Here is a 22,665-nt window from a genome sequence, read left to right on the forward strand (position 1 = left end):
TTTTTTTTTTTAATATCTTTTTAATTACTCCTTAATATTTTCCTCCAATCTAACCAATAGTATTAACTTTTAACAAATTCAAAAAATCAAAACTGTACCATGCATATTTAAGAGACTATTTTAAATCTATCCTAGTACGTAAGAGGGGTATTTTTGTCATTTTCTCTCACCAAAACCGTTGGTGGTTTCACAATTTAACGACTAACCGTGGTGTGGCCCTCCTTGCCAGACAATTAACAACATGAAAATTTATTTCTCTTGTCCCCTCCTATTTGTCCTCTCTCTTAACCTCTTTAAATTTGTACCATATGCTTAAGTATTTTCACTTTGTTGACCCTTTTTATTGAATACAAAATTTAAAGTTTGAAATAATGTTTATTGATAACTTTTTGATTTATTTTTTTAAAAAAATAATCATCTTTATGGGGTTTAAACTTCACATGTGAAATATCTAGACTTTTAACTATAGAATTTGAAATTTCATATTCATACCTATTATGTGGTAAGACTGTTCTTAAAACTTAACTACATAAATAATATTGTATTTATTCAATATTGCAAAATAGTTATTTTCTTCCATATATAACAACATTTAAGAACTAGAAGAGATAATTATAATTCCAAATTTAATGATATAACAAATTATTAGTTTACCTTAAATTAAGGGATTCTTTTTCATCTTTAAAGTTTAAACAAAATATCATAAAAAGAAGGAAAAAAGCTTAAATATGTCATTAAGCTATTAAAAAAGACTTATCTATGTCATCCATTAATAATCGAACTCATTTATGCCATCATCGTGAATCAAAGTGCCCATCTGTGCCACTCTTCATTAACGGCTCAAAATAGGTGATGTTTAAAAAGCAAGTTTGGAGATGTGTCATCCATTCAATGGTCCACATCATCTAATTTGTCCCACTTTATTTTAACTCGTCACAATAAAATTTGACTCGACCTAGAATTTAACCTAACTCACTTCCCTTTTAACCCAACATGTCAAGTGGGATGATAAAGTTGGAACACGGGACTTAACAATTCATGAACAAATATGTGCCCAAGTTGGATAGTAAGGATAAATATATCAAAAGTACCAATCCAAATCTCCATCAAATAACTTTAAATTTTGTAAGCAATCTCCTTGTACTATTCCAACAAGTCTAAATAACACTCACTCCAAATTTCTCACATAATCATAATCGAAATTTAAACACAATTATTTAAGTTTGTTCAACAATGATGGATTACCTTACAAATCTATTTTCCATCATCCAAATATATTTAGTTTATTGAACTAATGTTTGAGTCACAATTACTGATTAAGATTCAAAGCATGAATTATTTTTAAAAAGAAACTGAATACCAAGTTGAAGAGCCTATTTGGAGTTGGATGTTGAATCTTAACCTATTATTTTTACAACTTTACCAAGTTATATATAGACCACTTGGTTCCAATGTATATATGTATGGACTGTATTTATATGTAATTCTCTCTTAAACTTAACTTTCAACTATCATAAAGAATTCATTGCTCACATGGTAGCCAATGTATTAGTAAAAGAAGCTGCCAACCCAACTTCTCCTAGTTGGTTTTTCATCTCAGTGTTTTCAAACTGGGTAGGGGGCATCTGCAATCAGTTCTAACAAGCTTCACCAAAAAAACGAACTTTCATCAATATAAGGGCATAACATAAATTTTTCATAGTACAACCCTGAAGGGCCCTCCTTTGCACAACCAGAATACCAGATGTATTGTGGACGGACGCATATACAACTTCACAAGTACAAATTCCGCATTTCATTAGCATGACATACATATGGTTCATACAAAAACAACGAAAGAAAAATGCTAGTACTAGTAATGATAATATTAATGGAGAAAGTAGTCCACTTGCTGTACGGGAGCCTCAAATGTGTCATGATGATACATTATTTCTCACTATCTACTTCTTATGTTTTTGGTCAAAGAATTACTTCTGTTTAACTAGAGAACGTCATGTGCACTAACGTGCAGTTTGACGCAGGGGCCTCCTAAAAAGGTTGAAGAACAAAAGGCATAAAAATAAAAATAATAAATAAAGAGGGTGGGGGGTGTACAAGTTGCATCTTCTGAAGCAGCTTTCTTGCCTCGCACCAATTTATCATCTGCAAATACACAACATAATGACAATTCATTTTCATGGTATTGATGGAAAAACACGAGATTCGAGGAATTAAAGTAATTTCAAGATTGAGCAGAAGTAGTGTTTTTGGCCAAGAGTGATGGAACAGAGGGGAGGGAGGGAACCCCTTAATGAAATTCATTACAATGCCAAAACAAACTGTAGTGACATGAGTAAAGACATGCATATATTGTAGATAATAAGATCAGATATTATCAATTCTTTATTTATCTCCAAATCAACTCCAAACACACAACCTAAGGATCTTCTGCCGTTAAGAAGAATTGACAACGTCATAAACAGACTGCTACCTTGATTCTGTAATGTCAACTAATCACCAGAGACGTAACTTTTTCCCTCGTAGTACCTCTTCTCACTAGCTGCTTTCTTCTCATTTCGTTTCTGCAGATATAAGTCATAGTTAGATCCATCACATACATGTTCCGATTCAACCAAGCAAACAGGGCCAGTGCCTCAAAATAAGCATTCAAACAAATGGACAGAATTGCATAATGGCTGAGGGAGGATATGATCAAACTTGAATTTCGCAGGATTTTAAATTTCATCAAGCATCTAAACAGCTAGTTACAGAAGGATGACACCATCATATAATGTCAGACAAAAAAAAAACACGGACTTGACATTAAGAAGAAACTTCAATGACTGGGAGTTGAAAATAATCGTTGATTTCCTCAAGATACTTAATTCCTTTCAAGGCTAGTCCAACGAGGACGACTGCCTTAATTGGAAAATGCAAACTAGAGGACTTTTCTCTGTTAGATCCTTCTACTATGCACTGTTAAGCAATGAAAACCAAATTACTCAATGGCCTTGGAGTCAAATTTGGAAAACTCTTGCATCCTACAAGGTAGCATGCTTCACCTTGCTTGTCCCTAAAAGGGCTTGTCTCACACAATATGTTCTACAAAAGAGAGGTTACCAATTACGTATCAGATGCTTACTTTGTGGCATTCAGAATGAAACTATTGATTATCTATTCCTACATTGGAAGGCTTCATAACAGCAATGACAACATTTTTGGTGTTTGTTGGGTCTACGATGGGTGAAGGTTGATGCACAAGTCATCCCCAAGAGGGTTTTAAGAATCTTTGGTCTATAATCCAAGTATATGGACAGATTTGACGATGATGTTACTCATCGCATTGGGGCAGGGTGGATGAAATGGAGGCACGCATCCATTGCCTTGTGTGATAATAATGTGCCACCAAGACTTAAAGGAAAGTTTTATAAAGTGATTGTCAGCTAAGTTGCTCTGACTCTTCATTTCGGTGTCGCACCCATGTCAACGTGACATGGGTGTGGGTGTGGGATTCGTACCAGATTTGATCAATTGATTTTGGGTACTTCGACCAAAATTGACAGAAATTCAGGACAGATCATTATGATTTCTGTAATAAAAACAAAAACTAAGGTGAAATGGAAGAAAATGGAATAGCTTGTATGTAGAAATTTCTCTATTAGTCCTTTTCCTTTTATCTTCTTCTCGGATTTCCTTCTTGATCGATATTTCTCCTTGAAATACCTTGTATAATGTCTCATAATTCAGACATAATAACTCTATTTTAGATATTTGAATTATTTTTAGCCAATCCCCGCACCCGTATCTAGATTCATACCCCCGAAATCTTAAAATTTAAATCATGAAGAATCGACCTCTAGATCCACACCCATATCAGACACATGCACCCGAGTTTGAGCAACTAAGGTTGTTAGACAAGCTATATTGTATGGGGCTGAGTCAAAGGCATGCACTTCATCGCCTTTCAACTAGAAGCGAGACGCAGCACAGGCCTTTCGCTTTTCATTTGACCATGGGGAAAGATATACACTTTTAGTTGAAAAGAGAGAAGCGACTTGAGCAATAAAAGTGAGATGCGTGAACTTAAGCGATATTAGGGTTTATTAAAAATATTGTAGAAGTATGTGACTGCTGTGAATTATGATTTCATTGTTGTTCTTGTGACTTCTTCATATGCTTCAACTCTTGAAGGTAAGTTCTTTGCTTCTTCTTTTCTCTTTTACCTCTACTGCTACGTACTCTATTGTACTACCGGGGCTGGGTTACTCTTCTCTTCTACTTTTCTATTTTCTTCAATTCTTAGACGCACTGTAATTATTTTGTATGTTCTGCTATGTCTTTTTCCCCATTCTGCTGCTGCAACTTTTTCTCTGTTCTTTAGCTTCATTGTTGTTCTGCTGCTGTAATTTTAATCTAATAATTGAAAGATTTGCTTAATATTATACTTATATTGAATTCTTGAGTGATTTTTATTATTTTGCAGTTAAGTTACAGTCTAGCTCTACATTATCGGCTTTATCGCATAGGCTGCACCTTTGCTTTGTGTCACTATTTAGTACTTGTTACAAAAATTTCCAAAGATGATGTTCAGAAATCCTTGTTCAAATGAATGTAAAAGAAACTAAACAAGTACATATTGGAGGTGAAGTAACCTGGTAAGCCTCATGATTTGACACAATTCTCCTTATTATTGTGCTTGTTGTAATATCTAAAGGACTATCCAATACTTGAAAAATGCCCATGCTAATTGGTACAGCATATGGGTTACCCGTCTCCTGCAATATAAAGTATCATGGTCAACAAACAAAAGGACATTGCAGCCTAATATTCTCGTAAAAGACCACATGTAACCATAGAGTACCTTCTGAAAATCGTTGTCCTCGGCTACTGTTCCATGAACAACTAAAGAGATATTAAATGTTGTTATCTGCACAAGTGTCCAATTGTAGAAAAAGTCAGTACACGATAAATGAGGAGTAACATGATATACTCTATGAGATCAACTCAAGAATGAGAGGAAATCATTTGGTTTCTAATTACAGTTTAGGTAAAAAGTAAAAACATTAAATTTCTTAATCTCCAAAAGGAAATTTTCTGATCAATAGAGATCCTATGGAAACAATGCAAAATGAAGATTTCCAGTCAAAACCACTAAGTAGTGAAATTTCCTCTAATCAAATATGAATTATGAAAAAAAAAATATGTATGACAGTCAACAGACAACAATGTAATAATTTTCCTTTTGGGGAGAAGAGATGAAGTAAGATGAACCTAACTTTTATATATGTTTTCCAACAAGGTGGAGCAAGTTAGCCCATTATTAGGATAATTACAACAACTAGAATCTGAACTCTTTTGAGCAAAGCAAATTACAAACGAAGCAAGGGGAGAACTGAGAACTGTGGGATCTGAGGGCCTCCCATACCATTTAAGCCAACCAAATAGGCAAAGAATATTAAGAGTCTTGACTTTTTGCTACAGAGGACCAGTATCTATCAAGGACAAAACTAATTCTTTTTTTTTTTTGAAACTGGTAAATGTGTATTCCTCAGCATTAAGGACAACTAATTCTACTACACTTTCAAAGGCAATGAAAAGAAAAGAATCTCAATGACATATGTTTGAAAGATCTTTGTTTCCTAACATATACAAAACCAACCTTTTGGTCAAACAAAACATATACATGAAAGGACCTCTAAGACTATGACATATCCACATAACAAGAAAGAGATCTTAAAACTACGGAATTATTCATCTTTCATTTTTTCATTTCATCCAGCTTTTATTTTCACAAGACAAAAAAATCAGTCCCACACAGACCTTTCGAGGCCCTACCAACACCGGAAAGGATTGACCAAGACTGGGACAGGCAGATAGTCGATGGCAAAGCTAATGGTGAGCGGTGACATCAACAGACCAAAATTCAGGCGTTAAGGTGTGAATATCCAGAACCGACAATCTCAAGTGACAAGGGAAGATCTTCAGTTGTCGGAAAAAGGATTTTGGCCGGAAAAGAACTTCCAACGACATGCATCAACGCCTGGAAAACCAGACTAACGTGAGGTGAAAGCCTTCGATAGCTTGAAAACTAGAGAAAGGCCAGAAAAATTTTCCACCAGTGACCTACAACAATGACCTTCGACCTATGTTCTCAGATATGGGTGTGGGCATCCAACACAGGTACGGATATAAAAACCGTGTTCATCATCACCTATATATAAAGAACAGAAATATAGGAGTATGAATACGGGTGTTAAGATACAATTAATAAAGGTATATGACAATATACATAAGTATATATTTCGACAATTAATTGAAGTTTTTAAGTTATAACAGGTAAATATTAATTTTTTTGTCAGCACTTAATATTTTATTCATTAGTTATCTCGTATACTAGCACAAGTTCTGGTGCTTTATGTGAATACTTATATGACTTAATCCCAAAATCAAATCAAATATCCAATCGACCTATACTTCTTGTTTATGGGTGTAGTCAAAGGACCCAAGTTAGATTAAAAAGTCGCCAAATCCAGTGTGGATCCCACACCCAAATCATGCTGGACCAAAATGTGTGCACAAGAAGAATTTTGAATTGGGCCTTTCAAAGAAATCAAAGTATAAAGAGATGACCATAAAGAGAAAAAGGAAGAGAGATGATCAACTCAATGTTAGACACTTTGCTTACATATGTGATGTCTTTATTTCCTATTCCTAGCAAGGTGGTCAAGACTTTGGAGTTTGGACAGTTTGAGTAGGAATTTACTGTGGCAAGGAAATGAAGTGCGCAAAGGATTTAACTTGGTGAAATGGGAATCAATTCAGCAAAGCAAAGTGTATGGAGGTTTGGGGGTCAAAAACTGAAAGTTAAAGAATAAAAGTCTACTTATGAAATGGTTATGGAGATATAACGAGACTTTGTGGAAAGAATTAATCCAACATAAACAGGGCCAAGCTAAACAATGATGCACAAATATTGTTACAGATACTTTTGGCGTGGGGGTATGGAGGATCATTAGAGCTTTCTGGTCAGCCTTGACCTTTGAAGGTAAATTCAAATTACAAGGTGGGCAGGGGTGACAAGATCTTATTTTGGAAGGAGAACTGGAGTGGACAGGGGGCATTGCAGGCTTTATTTCCTGGACTATTTTCAATATGCACCAATCCTGAAGTCAAAGTAGGGGAGATTTGGTCCCCTCAGGGCTGGAATTTAGCTTTCAGAAGGTTGTTAAATGATTGGGAAATAGCAAGGGTAGCAGATCTGTTGACAATAATCAGTGGTTTCCTAGGATTTAATATGGAAACACCACCGGGATGGACTGTTCTCAGTAAATAGGGTGTACATAGGGGGATAAGTGAAGTAATACGGAGGTTAACAGGAATCTGGAAATCTTGTATGAAAGAGTGGCACAACTAAGGTGAAAGCTTCATCTGGCTAGTAGTCAGAAGAGCTTGTCTGAAAGCACTACAGAAAAAGGGAAATCTACATTGCTTCAAGGTTCTCATTATGTAAGGAGGCTTTGGAGACAATCAACCACCTTTTTCCTACATTGTAATTTGTACAGTTAAAGCACAAGTGTAGGTGTTATTCATCAATTTGGTTAAAGTGAACTGGTCTATGCCAGAGAATACTGCTGTCTTTTAAGTTGTTGGATTAGGAGGGAGGTAGCAAGAGCCAGAAGATTTGGTGAAAAACAGTACCTGCATGTAAGTATTTGGTGGAACATTTTTTAGGAAAGAAATGAAAAGATTTTTGAAGGCAAAGAACACCATACAGAAGATTAGTGGAAGGTCATCGCTCCTTTATGTTTTTGGTGTAAAGAACATTGTATAAAAGAGGAAGTTCAGTTAGTTTGACTTCATAGGATTACTGTAATTAGTTTCTATTATGTGTAAATTGTTGGAGGTAGCCAGCATGCCATTAATGCAAAGGAATACAAACTTACCAATTTCAAAAACAGGAAACTTTTGAAAGTTCTGAGCAACATAACCTTCGACCCAGATTCAGAATCATTTTGGCTCAAAATGTGGCACCAAACTTTGGGGGGGCGAACCTCAGTACAACAGAAGGAATCCTATAAATCAGTCCCTGACCATGCCAAAAAGAAGCAGAAATCATGGAATATAGGGGAAAGGAGTCAATGATGAACTTAGTGCAAGGAAGAAGAGAAGGGGTGAGGGGGAGGACACATAGTGTGAGAGAACTAATGAAGGAAGGAATGTAATTATAACCTCAAGCCAACACTGATAAGGAAAGAAGGATAACTGAATGGATAGGGGGAAATTCCATTGGAGTTTTGGAAGATTTGTCAGGGTCTCTTATATAAGGGGAACAAAGACAAGGTGACAGACATTCTTATTGCTATTGGAAAAAAGAGCAAAAGAAGTAAATGCATAGAAAGGGAGGAAAGAAAGGAAAGAGAGAAAAAGATGAGAGTAAATACAGATCCCGACAAATGATCAAAACAGATTGTATTGTGTTATTATGTTTTTGGTGTACAAAGAGTTCCCTATAGATGCAGAAGCAATCCTAGAAGTATTAGAATCATGCTAGGCTTGCTGTTTCTGTTCCTAGATTTTCATACTTTTTTGTAAAGGGGTTTTCAGTACTACATAAGTACTGGTTTATAACACAAATCGTTACCTTCTCAAAAAAAGAAAATTAGTCCAGGGAAGAGAGTAGAAGAGAGGCAAGGAGAAGAAGAATATGCCAGAAATTCATCGACGAATATTCAGCGGATGAATGACCAAATAGAACGACAATCAAATAGGCAAGTCTCATAGAATGTGGAACGAACTTGATATGCTTTCAAGACACATAAAAGAAACGGAGGAAAAATAAAATAGTGAGGAGTAAATAGAGAGATGAGTAAGATATGAGATACTTCTGGCAAGGGAGAATATTGGAAGGGTCTTAACTACAGTAGGATGAGATGAATTGGAAAAAGAGGATGTGGGAAAAGGCAAGCACTTATAAGTGCCAAGATTTAAGGGAAATACAGGTGGAGTAGATTTGGGGGTAGGAAGTGTAAGAGCCAATGGGGAGAATCAAATGAGGTTTCTGGAAGAGTTGTCAAGTGCAATGGTGGCACATACCACGGGTATGGAGGAGAGAATTTTAACACCATAAGATTTTCAGGAAAAAATAGGTGCAGAATTGTGTCGACAGTTATGAGGAGTTCTCGGAGCTCAAAAATAACCATCTTCTTGGCCTTTCTTTGAGAGGTGCAAAGTGCAGGTGAACTAAAGAGGAATCAAATCAAAGTTGAGGCCGAACAAGTTCTTGATTACACCCAATAAGAGGAAATGATTTCTAACGTGAATTAAATCCCACTTTCCGAACTTAATATCATAGTGTTATTTATTTTATGAAGAACGTTAGATCAGTCTTATTATGTAGGATTGCACAAGAAACCCTTTGGGTTCGACAATATGGTTCAAAGTTGCAGACTCCAAGGATATGATGACAGAGTCGAGCAGCTATTAACTATTAGATCTCAGGGAGTTGGAAAGCGAACATTTTGTCTGGCAGAAAATATGAAGTCATTGAAAGGAGATTTTGATGTATAGAACAAAGATGAATGTGGGCAGATAGATATGGAAACAAGAGAGTTGATGAACAAACTAAGGGCCTTAAAAGGTGTAGATGGGAGAAGGAGTTGAAACAGGTAAAAATGAAAAAAGAGGAAAAAGGGGAATAACAATGATGGCAGATGGAGACTTATCCCTGCTTCAATATGGTGGGCAATATGGAAAGAGAGGAACTCTAGGTGTTTTGAGAGCATAGAAAATAGTGTGCAGAAAGTGAAGCTCAACTGCATTTTACTATTATGATTTTGGTGTAATCAGTTATACTCAAATGATATTGTCTCTATAATTGATGTTTTAGACTCAATTTAGCCATAGAGCAATAAGAATTTGGGGCTTTTGTATATAAGGTTTCAGTACAACCCATGTACTGTTTTGTGATATAATACAACCTTACCAAGTTCAAAAAAAAAACAATGATGGTAATAGCCAGGAAATAATCTGAGACAAAAATCGAGGGCTCTCTGGTTGGAGGAGGAAAATACTAACAAAAATTATTTTCCATAGGTTAAACATGGCAAATAAGAGGAAAAACCTGCCGCCTTCAACTCTGCTTCTCGCCCATTTAAGGTGGTTTCTTAGTTGTGTCTCTTCCTCTGTTATGATCCAACTCCCACAGAAGTCTCCGATGTCTTTGAAAGTCGTTTGCGACCAGAGATGCAGTGGAAGACCTATGGCCCAAGTCCAGGTCGAGCTTGGTCTAGTCTTCCAAATTTGTGGCCACTATCGTTGGAGTCCACCAATCCAGACAGATTTTTGAGTTGTTTCAGACCCAATTGCCTCCAATCACCTGTTCCGCTGTGATTCTTGTCGCAAACTTGAACAAGAACTTTCCAGACCCCGTCTCATAAATATTCAGACCATGATTTTGCCTCCAAATCTTACTTGCCCATCTCCTCACCTCCAACGGCGTTGGCATCAACATATTCATTTCTTCGAAATTTCCAACTAAGCTTCTTTGTAGGACTTCATTTTGGATATTTAAGGTATCATTAATGCTAATGATCTCCTCCTTCATTAATGTTGGTCATTATCTCCAACCCATTTCCTGTTTGACTATTTAAAGCTCCTCACAGCCTCTGCAAAAGGGTTATTACTATCCACTAGCCTCTGCTTTATTCTATTTTCCTCCATTCTATGACTAGAAAGGAATCTCCCCATTTCGTCCGCTATATTGTCCTATCCTGAGTTAAAAGTCATCTCCGAAATGATGATAACGGGCCTCTCCTACCCCTTATGTTTGTCAAACTAATGTATCTATCGTATTTGTTGAAGTTTCTTGCACAGTAGATTTCTGAGAGAGGCTCTATTTTCTTCCACCTCCTAACCACATTTCCTTTCATATTTGAAGCTTCTCGCATGACCTGAGTGATCCAGATCATAGATTTCTTGTTGAAAGAAGTTCTTGTGATGGTGTTTTTGCTTCTTTCAGTCCATTCGTACCATCCACCAGCTCGCTCCTTTGATTTTCTCGAGATCGAAAGATTTACTCCTATCACAAAGTAAATACAGTCCTCCATTGGAGTGGAGAAAGGTTTAAGAGAAGGAAAGGGGTGAGGATGGTGATTCCCAGTGATCAGAAGGACCACCGCAAGGGGGAGATTAGGATGGGTCTAGGTCATTACTTGGGAATTGTGCCTGGGAGCTTTTTCTTTTTGGATATCATTACTTTTTTTCACTTCATATTTTTGCCAAAGACTATCAAGGTGACAACTCCTCATTTTCTCAACGAATGTGGGACACTCATAACACTCTCTACCTCACGCTCAGGACTGGACATTTGGAGAGTGGATAATAACATAGGGTCCCAACATTAGGAAACACAACAATGATAGGTTCATCTCTAATGCTAACGTTCAATTGTGTGACCATATAATCTAAAAGCTTAAGCTGTTAGAAAGGACACATTTTTTGAAATTCAATCATGTCTTCAACACGCCTGCGCTTGAGTGTGGGCCTGATTCGGTCCACACGAGGATATTTCTGAAAGTCAAAACTGAAAAGCTTAAGGCCGATGATTTTGGGTTCATGGTGCTGTTATATGCAGAAATAAAGATACGACCTGAGTTTAATCTGATATCTGTCAGAAAACACTAAGTAAGACACTACAAGAGAAACACCGCCACTACGTAGAGTCGTAGAGAACATGTCATATCACCATCAGTCATTAAGCCATAATCTGGAAAAAGATAACTAATATAGCAGATATCATCAATCTGATTTCCATGAAAATTAAGAGAAGTCATAAGTGATCTTGGATTCATAAATAACATGCAGAAGGTTCATGCAAGTGTTAATGATAATTTCATTAATGTCATTACTGTTTAGCTCCAAAGATTAGAGACGTAATAACGTCTCTAATCTTTATTACGTCTCTTCAAAAAAAGATTAGAGACGTAATAATAAAAATGTTGTGAATTTTTCTCTCTGCTTTTAGCATCCTTGCGCTTGGACCACCGTCAATAAAGAGATCGTAGGAAATCACTGGAGTGGACGAGTACTAATAGCAATAAGAATGTTACAAATGATTTTCAGAAAAGTGTTCATATGAGTAGAGATTACCATATCTTTTGACACCTCCCTTGGAGCACCAATAATCACTTCATCAGCATAGCGACAAGCCAAAACACTTAGGCTCCTTTCATGAAGATTCATAATTGGACGGTGTACACCTCTATTGGCACTGTAAAAGACGGTACAGAATGGAAGATGAGATCTTTGACTAAACTTGCAACTAACTAACCATACTTCGTTGTGACAAAGATAAATTGAGCTCCCAGACAGTAAACATGCTAAGAGGAGAAGAAACAGACAGGTAACAAGCTATTTTCTCCACAAAAACCTCAACTACTGACTGTAGATAAGCACAATTAATTCAGCATTTTCTAGCTATCAAAGTATCCAGAGTCCCTATTTGAAAGTACAATCTTAGAGTTTTCATAAAAATGCAAAAATAAAAATAAAAAAATCAATTATACTCCAATGACACTGTACCAGTAATCGATGCTTTAGACTCAATATAGACTGAAAACAGTGGAAAAGGAGACATCTGTATGTATGGTTTCAGTCCAACCCATGTACTGTTTTGTGATATAATACAAAGTTGCCTATTTCAAAAAAAAATTAAAAAAATCAACTAATCTTCACTGTTGGGTCTCTCTCTCCACCACACCCACCCCCCACATCCCCAAGCTTGTCTTCTTTTCCTCTTCTATTAGCTATCTGCAGTTATATTCCTCCCATCTCCTTATTCTTTTAGACTAAATGAATTTCAACAAGATAGAAATAAACACAAAAGATAGTAACATAAAGCATATGTCTCTATTTCCTCGAGACATCAGCTCTAAAACCATAGTCCATCATATAGAAAGTACATGTTTTTTAAAAAAAAATTGAGAAGGTAACATCATATTAGAAAGTAAATGTATTCTCAAGAAAATAGACAATGAGCATTTATTATTCAAGGTTTCAGGATTCTTGGAATAATATTCCCTTACTCTTAACCACAATGAAAACAACTAATATGGCACTGTAGCATATTTCCGAAGAACTCTTTTTTTAACTCGACAGTCGACATGCAACTAACCCACGCCAGTTAGTCGATTGGCTTCACAAACAAGGAACATCACAGGACAACCATGATGTATGAGGTGGGGGCAGGGAACAATGGAGTTTTTTCAGTCAAGTCATATTACGAGAAGCTCCTGACTTGGAGAAGGTTGCATTTCCACATAAAACGATTCAGCACCCTAAGGTACCAAGAAAAGAGTGCTTCTGGCTAGCAACAAGAGAGGTGATATTGACGGCCGAAAAAACCTAGGAAGAGAAGGTTACATACATTAGTTGGTGCTTCATGTGTAAATGTTCGGGTGAAGACGTTTACCATCTCCTCTTTGTTGCCGAGTAGCCTCAAAATTATGTCTTATTTTGGAGTAACTCGAGTGATGCCAAGCACAGTGAAAGAGCTAATTGTTCAGCTGGAATTGTGGTAGGCGGAGGGGAAGATGCAGAGCATGGAGTGTTGCTCAACTAGCCCTTATGTGAGTCATTTGAAGAAACAAAGATAGGAGAGCTTTTGAAAATGTAGAGATAAGTTTGCAGATTTGAAGAATAACCTCTTATCCCTTATTTCCTTTTGGTGCACTCATGAAATTTTCTAGTTTTTGGAGTACTTCTGTACCGGTGATTTTGTGACCAAATATTTTTTCATAAAATTATTAAGTTGTCAAAAAGAGTACGTAAAGTGTTCCTTTTCTATCTTTTTTTGAGAAGGAAGTGTTTCTTTTCTACCTACTAACACTTCTCAAGGAATATGTGTGACAATTGGACAATGTATCATAGCAGGCTGTTTAAGTCTCATCGTCATCCATAATTTTCTCTAACATGATAAGCAAATATCATATTAGTACTCTACTTGACATTCTTAGTTCCCAACAAGATTGCTACGATATTTGTTTATCATGTTAGAGAAAATTATTAGGCATATACTAGAACCTTCAAGAAAATCACATGTAAATAAATTAGTATGTTGATTTCAGACAAAGGATGAGTTTTTACAACTATTATGTTAGGGTTTTATCAGGACAACGGAATCTCCAAATACAAAATATTTTAGTACGTGAGGGCTGTGGATAAGCAGATTGAGAGCGCAGAAGCACACCATATTACCTTACAGTTTGATCAGTATGAATGCCTACTAGTAGAAAGTCTCCAAGTCCTCGAGCAAGCCTTAGTATCTAAAATATTAACAGAGAAGTGAGAAAATGAAGCTGCACTCTGAGCATGCATTAGATGTAACATAAAAAGAGACTAATAAGCACTGAGAAGAAATACAGCAGGGAAAAGAGATAACATTTTTCTGTAGAAAGTCTTTTGGGGATCACAAAAAAACTTATTCAAAGATGTTGAAGTTTTGCGAAAATCTCCTAAGAGTTCTTCAAAGAGGTGGTCCAAAGAATGGGTATCAGCAATTTGTCGAAGAAAAGTCATTCTACTTTTACCCACATAACACTTGCGAATCTTCAAAAAAACTACAATAGTTCAAACACATTTCTTTTTGCATAAAACTATCCAAGCAAATTTCTTTTGCATAAACTTTTTCCCCCAAAAAGTTGTTCCGAAAAAAGTTCCAAAAGTTGTTCAAACAGCTCGAAGAAAGTGAGTTTAAAATATTAGGCAAAAGGTTGGAATTTCCCACATGTTATTGTAGCAATGGTCTTGTACATATTAGATGACTCAAAATGGATATCCAAAAGATAAAGCTATTATGTAAGAACACATTTATTCCTTTGGTTGGGTCTTCAAGAGAATTTCTTTGCACCCACCCAATTTCATTTTTCACTAAAAACATGAAAATTGCAACGACTATTAACTATAGTACCATGTTGAATGTTGTGGATCACTTCAATCATAAACTAAAGTTACTAAAGGAGACTACACTTGTTTACCTTTTTATATGATTCTTTGATATACAAGCATCCTTATCTTTGTAATGTCCTAAAGCTAGATTGCTTACCTCTACATGTCCAGCATGGAAAAGATCAAAGGCACCATCAATATAGACTATGCGAGCATCAGGTCCAGCTCCCTACACAAACACGCTCGAAAACATTATAACTTATAAGCAACAAATGTACTTCCTAGCAGCAACATGGAAATAAAAGATGAAAACAACCGAGGCGATGTTTTAAAATATCAACTGATTTCCCTAAAAAGATCATAAGCTAATGTAAGACAGATCAGGCATTGATGCTTAAATGATAAATTGAATATATTCAAAAAAAAATTATCATATTTGCTCACATTCGACTTAATTATGTGTCGATTGTAATATTTAAAGGCTTAATTTTGTGAATCTCTGGTGTTGGAAGCTAATAATTGTGAAGTGTGATGAATATGCAAGCTCCGGCAGCAAATTAGTGCAAAATGAAGCCCAAAGATAAAGTTAAATATGGAAAAGGAGCAAAGAAATAAGCTAAGATGCCAAAATGAAGCAAGAAAAACAAACACGCAAAACTAATACTACAGTGCAGCACACTGGATGGGGCGTGACACACCCTGGGCTGTCTGAAAGATTTTTTATTTAGGGTAGTTTCAGTAAAAAAAAATTCTTTTGATGCAAAATTATAAACAGTGGGCTCATTGGTAGGTTTATATCAAACGTTCGAGAATTTTGGAGGATATTCAATGGACAGCTAGAGGTTTTCAGGGTTTTTCTCCTTTTTCTTTCTTCTTGATTTTGTAATTTTTATTTTGATAAACTTGTGTTGTTTTTATGCTATGAGTCATTCAACTCCTTGTTCTAGGTCACGGGGAAATTGACATGAATATAGTGGTCTGAATCTTATTTATTTCAATGAACTGCTTTTGCTTCATGGGTTATTTATTCAATCTTGTGCTTAATTTTTTTTATTTATTTTTTTATAAGGAGTTGCCTGGGTTTGATCTTGAGATGGGAATTGCCAGTGCTACAGCGGAATTTATTTGTTTAATTGGATGATCACCAATTGAACTCTACTTACAGATCCTAATTGAACTTGAAAAAGTGATGGAGTTACCTATAATTGAAAAGTGCAAATTTATGCATCTAGGCAGTAGGGGTTTGATTAGTGGACTTCTTCTGACCTCGGGTTTACTCTTCCTTCTGCAGTTTGTGGTTATTTGGAAGGAAAAAAAGCTAGGAATTTTGAGAGCAAGAATGACAAAGTAATTAATCTTAAGAACAGGTGCTTCTTTCTTTTTCTGCTTAGGCTTTGATGCAACATCTCCTGCTGTAAATGTAAATGATACTGATGCCACCGTTGATTTACTAAGCACATTACACAACTTGTGATGTTACCACATTTTGGTTGTAACAGATTGCCATCATTTCCCATTTGATGGTTTTCATATAAAAATTACAGTTCACCTATCAAAAGAAAAAAAATCCACGATATTTGAAGCTTAGCATCCCGTATATAAACTCAATGAATCAGTATATCTTTCACTTAGTTATTTACTGTTTTTGTATCTTGTGTTTTTCTTTCAGTGTTAGGTATTCTCTGAGAACTACACTTAAGTTTCTCCCACGACCAATATCTAGACAGATGTAAAGAAATCGCCTTCCATTCCTTTTTTTTCTGAAACTGGTAACGATATATTAAAGTTGCACCATAACAGTGCAAAAGCACTATCGAAAACCCAACCAAGCTTATGCTACTGCTTCACAAGGATCTTATCACATCAACTAGTGAATCAGTCTCCTCGCAAGGATCCTATATCCCTGGAAAAATTGAACCCTGATTTCCCAGAGATAATTCCAACTTTATTATCCATTTTTCTTGATTCTTTTTCTTCTTCTTCTTTTTTTTTTGGGGGGGGGGGGGGGGGGAGAACTAAAACCCTAAGTTGTACTACTCTCAGATGTTTATCACGTCAGAACCCCATGGATTCCCCCTTTTGTTTTTCTTCCCTTAACCTATTCAGCAGCCACATATAAAATACTTCAAAGCCTCCCAGTTTTGCACGTCTTTTAGAAATTTAACATAAGAAAATCAGAAAAATATGATTATTCTCTCACTGCTTAATTTTCTAGTGATCTGCTCCTTGTCCCAAATCACCACGAGACAAGATGAGTTCTAAAATTTGGGCCAGTTTAGTCTTCAGAATCTGAGAATCTCCTGCTTTTCCTAAATAGTTAACTCAAAACTCCTCCTTTTTTCTTTTTTTTTGGAAGGAAACTTAAAAGAGGCGACACACTAATGAAAACAATCACTTTATGACGAATTTATCAGGCAACAAGAAAACCTTAAAAGTTTTGCTTCATGCTTTGTGAGGAATGAATTTACCACAGAAAAAGATTATATGAAAGAGGCTGACCTTCGAATTCGAAAATTGTACAATTCTACGAGACGTAGGAAGAAAATGAGATACGCGTGTATCGCTCCCAGCACCACCGTCGTCAGATTTTTGGCTGTGACCATGGCTAAATTGTCTCTGCAAGGAGGCATGACTGGGGGAGTCAACAGTGGTCCTCTCCCTCACACAAAGAAGCATTCGACCTACATGGCAAATTTATAAAACAAATACTATTTACACAAACAGTATTAGCACCTATACGCTCTAGCAATTTAATTATTGAAAATTTTAGCTTTTGAATATTAACAAATGCCAAAACATCTTCACATCAGTAATCTAACTTGCATAAATAGCAAGGCAAGGCACTGATAAGATGCTGCCCAGCAGCTCCAAGAAAAGAAAGAACTAGCCATTCCAACACAAACCAATGCCCAACTTCGTTTTGAAAGAGGAGGTTTACATTGCCAAAGAATCAAGAGAACAATACATACCAACAATATCAGTGCTTGAAACTCCTTCTGTGCGCTTGATTTGCTTATAGCGACCAACCTTCTTAGCAAGGGCATAAGCATCAGTTCCATCAGGAAGAAGACAAGGGTCATCCCCATGAATAATATAGTCTATGTTATACTCATCAAATAGTTTCCTCATAAATTCTTCAGTAATGGCATAGGGGGCATCAGAGATGACTTCATCCACCCACTTCACAGCACCAACCATAATCATCCTAGGACAAATCAACAAGCAAGATACTGAGTCAATTCTTTTGATCAAAAATCTATCCCAAGCAACAGACAAAACAATAATAATCATCACAGTCAAGTACAGCAAAAGAGCTCTAATGGTAGTTGCCATGATTTTATTTGTTAAATTCCTTTGATTCTTTCAAGGGCAATGGTATCAGACAACAAGCAAAATGATGAAATGAAGCCATCAGTTGATTAGTAAAGTTCGGGTGCAAATGGTGGTGTTCTGAGCCGAGGAATTCCGTTCTTTTAACCAAACCCTTGCCATGATAATCAAATCGTGATATCCTAACAAGCCAAACTTCACCCTGATCTGAGGTCTCCTCTTTAGGCAGTTCAACACTCTATAAAACCTTCTTTCAGTAACCCAAAAAAACCATCCTCACCCAAAATACACTCTATACAGTTGAACACTCTATAAAACCTTCTTTCAGTAACCCAAAAAAACCATCCTCACCCAAAATACACTCTATAGACCTTGTTTCTGTAACCCAAAAAAACAATCTTCGCCAGTTCCCGACTGTAGAGAAGATTTCCAAGGAAAAGTAAATGCTTTAATGTTTTGGAAGAAAGATCCCCCCTACTAGAACCAATCAATCAAACAAGCTAAAACAGAGAGTAACACTTAACCGAAGCAACAACAAAACTAAAGCACACTACTGAGTGCACATAAAGATAAGATATTTCAAGTGGATACAAAGCCAAACCGATTTGAATTTTTTTTTAAAAGTACAAATCCGAAATGTCAGAACAAAGAAGAGCGCAAAAAACCTCTCATGAAGAGGAGTGACAGGAGGGCCTTTATTCGCTATAATTTCCGCATCGCTAACAACTCCAACAACCAATTGGTCACCAAGAGCCCTAGCTTGTCGAAGAGCATTACAATGACCATAATGCATCATATCAAAACAACCATCCATATACACCCTTATAGGTCTCTTCTTCTTCTTCGGCAAAGCAAATCTCAACCCAAGCACAGACAACCCTAACACCGCCCCTCCTACAATCCATGTCGCAACGAACCGCGAACTCTGTTGCACATTCTCCGATCGTCCTCCTCCTCCCTCTGAACCCATTATTCCAAAAATTCCTAAATTATTAGTCACTAATCTAACAAAAAGCCTGCCAACATCCTCTAATAACGCTAATGAATCAGTCAGTTTTCTCCAGAATCTGTGAGTTCCATTCTAGACGAAAGCGCAAAAGCTCAAAACGTCCTCACTTTTTTCATATATAACGCCGTTTTCATCTCCCTTCTAATGGTTTATGAGACTTGACCGAACACTTGTACAACAGTGAAACAAACGTAGCGTAACAGGTAGAGTATCAATCGTTGGTTATTGCAAGGCCAACCTTATAAGTCATTGAAATTAAGAAGAGGTCCATCAACTTTGGCTTAATGCATATATTGACATCTTTACTTGCACATAGGGGTGTTCACGGTTTGGATAAAAATCGATCCAAACCGAAAAATTAAATCAAACCGATAAAATAAAATCGATTTTATTTGGGTTTGGTTTGGTTTGGTTTTAGATATTTGAAAACTGATAGTATTTGATTTGGTTATGATTTTATTCGGGAAAAAAACCGAAGAAATAACCGAACCGATGAATTATATACATATATTTTGTTAATATACATACTTAATGTATTATTTTTATAAACAATTTTAAAGATCTTATACATATTTTCATTAAAATTTCTTTATAATTTACTTATTGAAAGAAAAAATGTCCAAGATGAAACATTTATCTTATTGATTTCATGTATATGAGTGTCTATGTCAATTCTTTGTGGGACTGAAAATGTTATTGTCTCTTCCTTCTAGGCCAATATAATGAATTTTAAAGCTTTATTGATAGTAAATTTAGTGATAGAAAGTTTAGTAATTTAAGTCATTCTAACTATTTTTCATTTGGAATGGATTGTTGTCACTTTTTTCACATTTTAAATGAATTGTTTCTTTTATTTTTGTGTATGGTTAATAACCGAATAATCGAACCAAACCAAACCGAAACCGATAATCACCAAACCGATAAATGTATATTATATTTGGTTTGGTTTGGTTTTGATAATTTGAAAACTGATTAAGTTTGTTTGGTTTTGATTTTTACCAATAATCGATCCAAACCAACCCGTGAACACCCCTACTTGCACACGTTTAACTAACTACATGTAGAGTTGTCAAAAAGGGTCGGCTCAGCCCCACCCGACCCAAGCCTCACGGGCCAAGTAATTTGATGGCCTAGGGTGGGTCGGCCCTTCATTTGAAATGGCCTAAAAATGGTCAATCCAACTTAACCCTAGAAAGGTCGGGGGTTAGGGCGGGCTAGCCTTTTGTTTTTTCTTTTCAAACTTAAAATTCTATAACATCAAGAAAATGGTAAGATTTTCAAATCAAATATTGCAAACAATTGTGTTGTTTCAATAATACTAGAAAAAAAACTAGTGTGGTTAACATATATCTAGGATACTAGATACGCGAGATACATGTATATGTTGTGATGCATCTCAGATACGTGAGCGAAATATGAGAGTGACGAACATATGGGAGGGAGGCGAGGGTTCGAGATTTGTCTAAGTATCCTATATACATGTGAATCCACATAGATAGAGTGTATCTAGAACAAATTAACCTTATTTTGAGTCCATGTATCCCGAATACATGTATCTAGACATTCCAAAATCTGGTAAGATTCGTAAATTACAACATAGCGTGCATTTAAGTAATTAGCTCTTAGACTAGTGAGATTATTGTAAGTTACCCTTAAATAAATAGTTCTGGACCATGGGCCTACTCCGGTCCGGCCCCAATCAAGCCTTAAGGGTTAAGGGCTTATATGAGTCGGGCTTATAAGCCCTAGTTTTAAATAGGCTTGAAAAATCCTATCTCAACCCTACCCCAATAACATGTAGGGTTGGGCTGGCCCCATGGGATAAACCCATTTTGACAACTCTAGTTACATGATTTCACATTTAAACATTTCTAGTTGGTTAAATTAACCACATATTTCTAACATTTCAGCATGATTTATCACCATGTGTGTTCGTCATATTAGACTCAATCCACAAAATTATGTCATATCAACGAAACATCATGTTTAAACAAGACATGAAAATAAATCTACAAATTTATGTCACTCAATAGCTTATACTCGATCACTTATAATTCACCTTATACAATATTTTGTACTAACACTCTGAATCTGGAAGTGTTGCACTCATACTTGCATGTTTTGATAGACAAATAGACAAACTTTTGTCAGCGGTGTTGGCCTTATTACTTTTGTGCTATTAGCATGATAACCTTATTGACTTTAAATGGCCAAATGACCCCCTAACCTATTAGCCAACTCCCAACTACACACCAATACTTCACGGGGGTCATATTACTCCCCTGAACCTTTTATTTTTGATATTTAGTAGCCCTTAAATGCTGATGTTGCTTCCAATTGCACACGCAAGTGTACGTGGTCGCGCAAGTAATATAGATTCTTTAAGAAACGAGTTATCGTTCCCAAGGGACTTGTTAATTAACTATTTACTAAATTATACCAGTCTAATTATTTATTCAAAAGAGCCAAAAAAGAAGAATGCAAGAACAAAATAATAAAATTACTTACAATAGTTGGAAAATCCCAAGGCTGCAGCATGTATAGGATTTCATGTATCATATTTTTGGCTTAGAATTAATTTCAGTTGTCAAGTTACTGGTTTATAGGGTTGATAGTATGGTCCGGGTGGTTCGCCTCTCGCCGCCTACCCCAATTAGCCATCTAACTACATCGTTGAGCGGGGATAGATAAACTAACTAGCGAGCATTTATATTTCATCCTATTTCATAACCAAGAAAGGTGTTCGTCTGGGCGTCACTCCTGAACACTAATCACCTCAATCTAATGGGTGGACCGAGCTCTCTATATCCTCTGGTCTATCTAATCCCTCCTCGTTCGATTTTAAGATTAGACAATATATTTATCTCATGGTGATCAAACACAAAATACTAAAACAAGAATATAGAAGTAACTTATAATGACAACCAAGAATTAATTCGAAAACCTTAAATAATCAACATTGAATCCGTAGCTACAGCCCCAAAACAAGGGCTTTAGCTACTAATCTCTAAGAAAATAAGAAGAAGAAAAAGAAGAAGAAGAAAAGAACCCTAAAAAGTATTGACGACTTTCTCTTCAAAAGTGCCTCCTCCTTACTCTATATTGATCCCCCCAATAATTATTTCTATGGACTATTTATAGATGCAGAAAATCCTAATTAAAATAATTGAATCCAAGACAAATTAAGGAAATCCAAACGCAAATGGAATTGAATTCCTATTTCACGCTGAACCGCCTCAACAATTAGCGGGGCTTCCTTGGCTGCCACGTGGCAGCAGTAATATTCTCCATTCAAGTTTCCGGTTGAATGTGCACTTTGCAGCATATAATTTTATATATTATTATATTCAATTTAATCCTTTAAGCTGTCTGTTTGATTTTCTTATATAATTTTTCATCTTTAA

General features: G+C 36.0%; 1 protein-coding gene across 1 annotated transcript; it reads right to left on the reverse strand.

Annotated features, from left to right (window-relative positions):
- Positions 1 to 1,723: 1,723 nt before the first annotated feature.
- LOC125840038 (ethanolamine-phosphate cytidylyltransferase) lies at positions 1,724 to 19,528 on the reverse strand. The gene is made up of 10 exons (XM_049519023.1): positions 18,918 to 19,528; positions 17,892 to 18,127; positions 17,422 to 17,603; positions 15,080 to 15,151; positions 14,233 to 14,300; positions 12,127 to 12,247; positions 4,841 to 4,906; positions 4,632 to 4,754; positions 2,471 to 2,561; positions 1,724 to 2,142 (listed from the first exon to the last, which is right to left on the reverse strand). The coding sequence occupies exons 1-9, from the start codon at positions 19,220 to 19,222 to the stop codon at positions 2,490 to 2,492; spliced, it is 1,245 nt and encodes a 414-aa protein (XP_049374980.1). The 5' UTR covers positions 19,223 to 19,528; the 3' UTR covers positions 1,724 to 2,142; positions 2,471 to 2,489.
- Between the last annotated feature and the right edge of the window lie 3,137 nt (positions 19,529 to 22,665).

This window comes from Solanum verrucosum, unplaced genomic scaffold, assembly GCF_900185275.1.
Source record: "Solanum verrucosum unplaced genomic scaffold, falcon-dt-bn FXZP01000177.1, whole genome shotgun sequence".
NCBI classification, from domain to species: Eukaryota; Viridiplantae; Streptophyta; class Magnoliopsida; order Solanales; family Solanaceae; genus Solanum; species Solanum verrucosum.

Excerpts from the sequence above, each read along its gene's own strand:
- LOC125840038 (XM_049519023.1), bottom strand. The coding sequence starts at position 19,222 with ATGGGTTCAGAGGGAGGAGGAGGACGATCGGAGAATGTGCAACAGAGT. Across the intron at positions 18,128-18,917 it reads GTCACTCCTCTTCATGAGAG|GATGATTATGGTTGGTGCTG; the intron begins GTTTTTTGCGCT and ends GATTTGTCCTAG. Across the intron at positions 14,301-15,079 it reads TCCATGCTGGACATGTAGAG|ATACTAAGGCTTGCTCGAGG; the intron begins GTAAGCAATCTA and ends TTAATATTTTAG.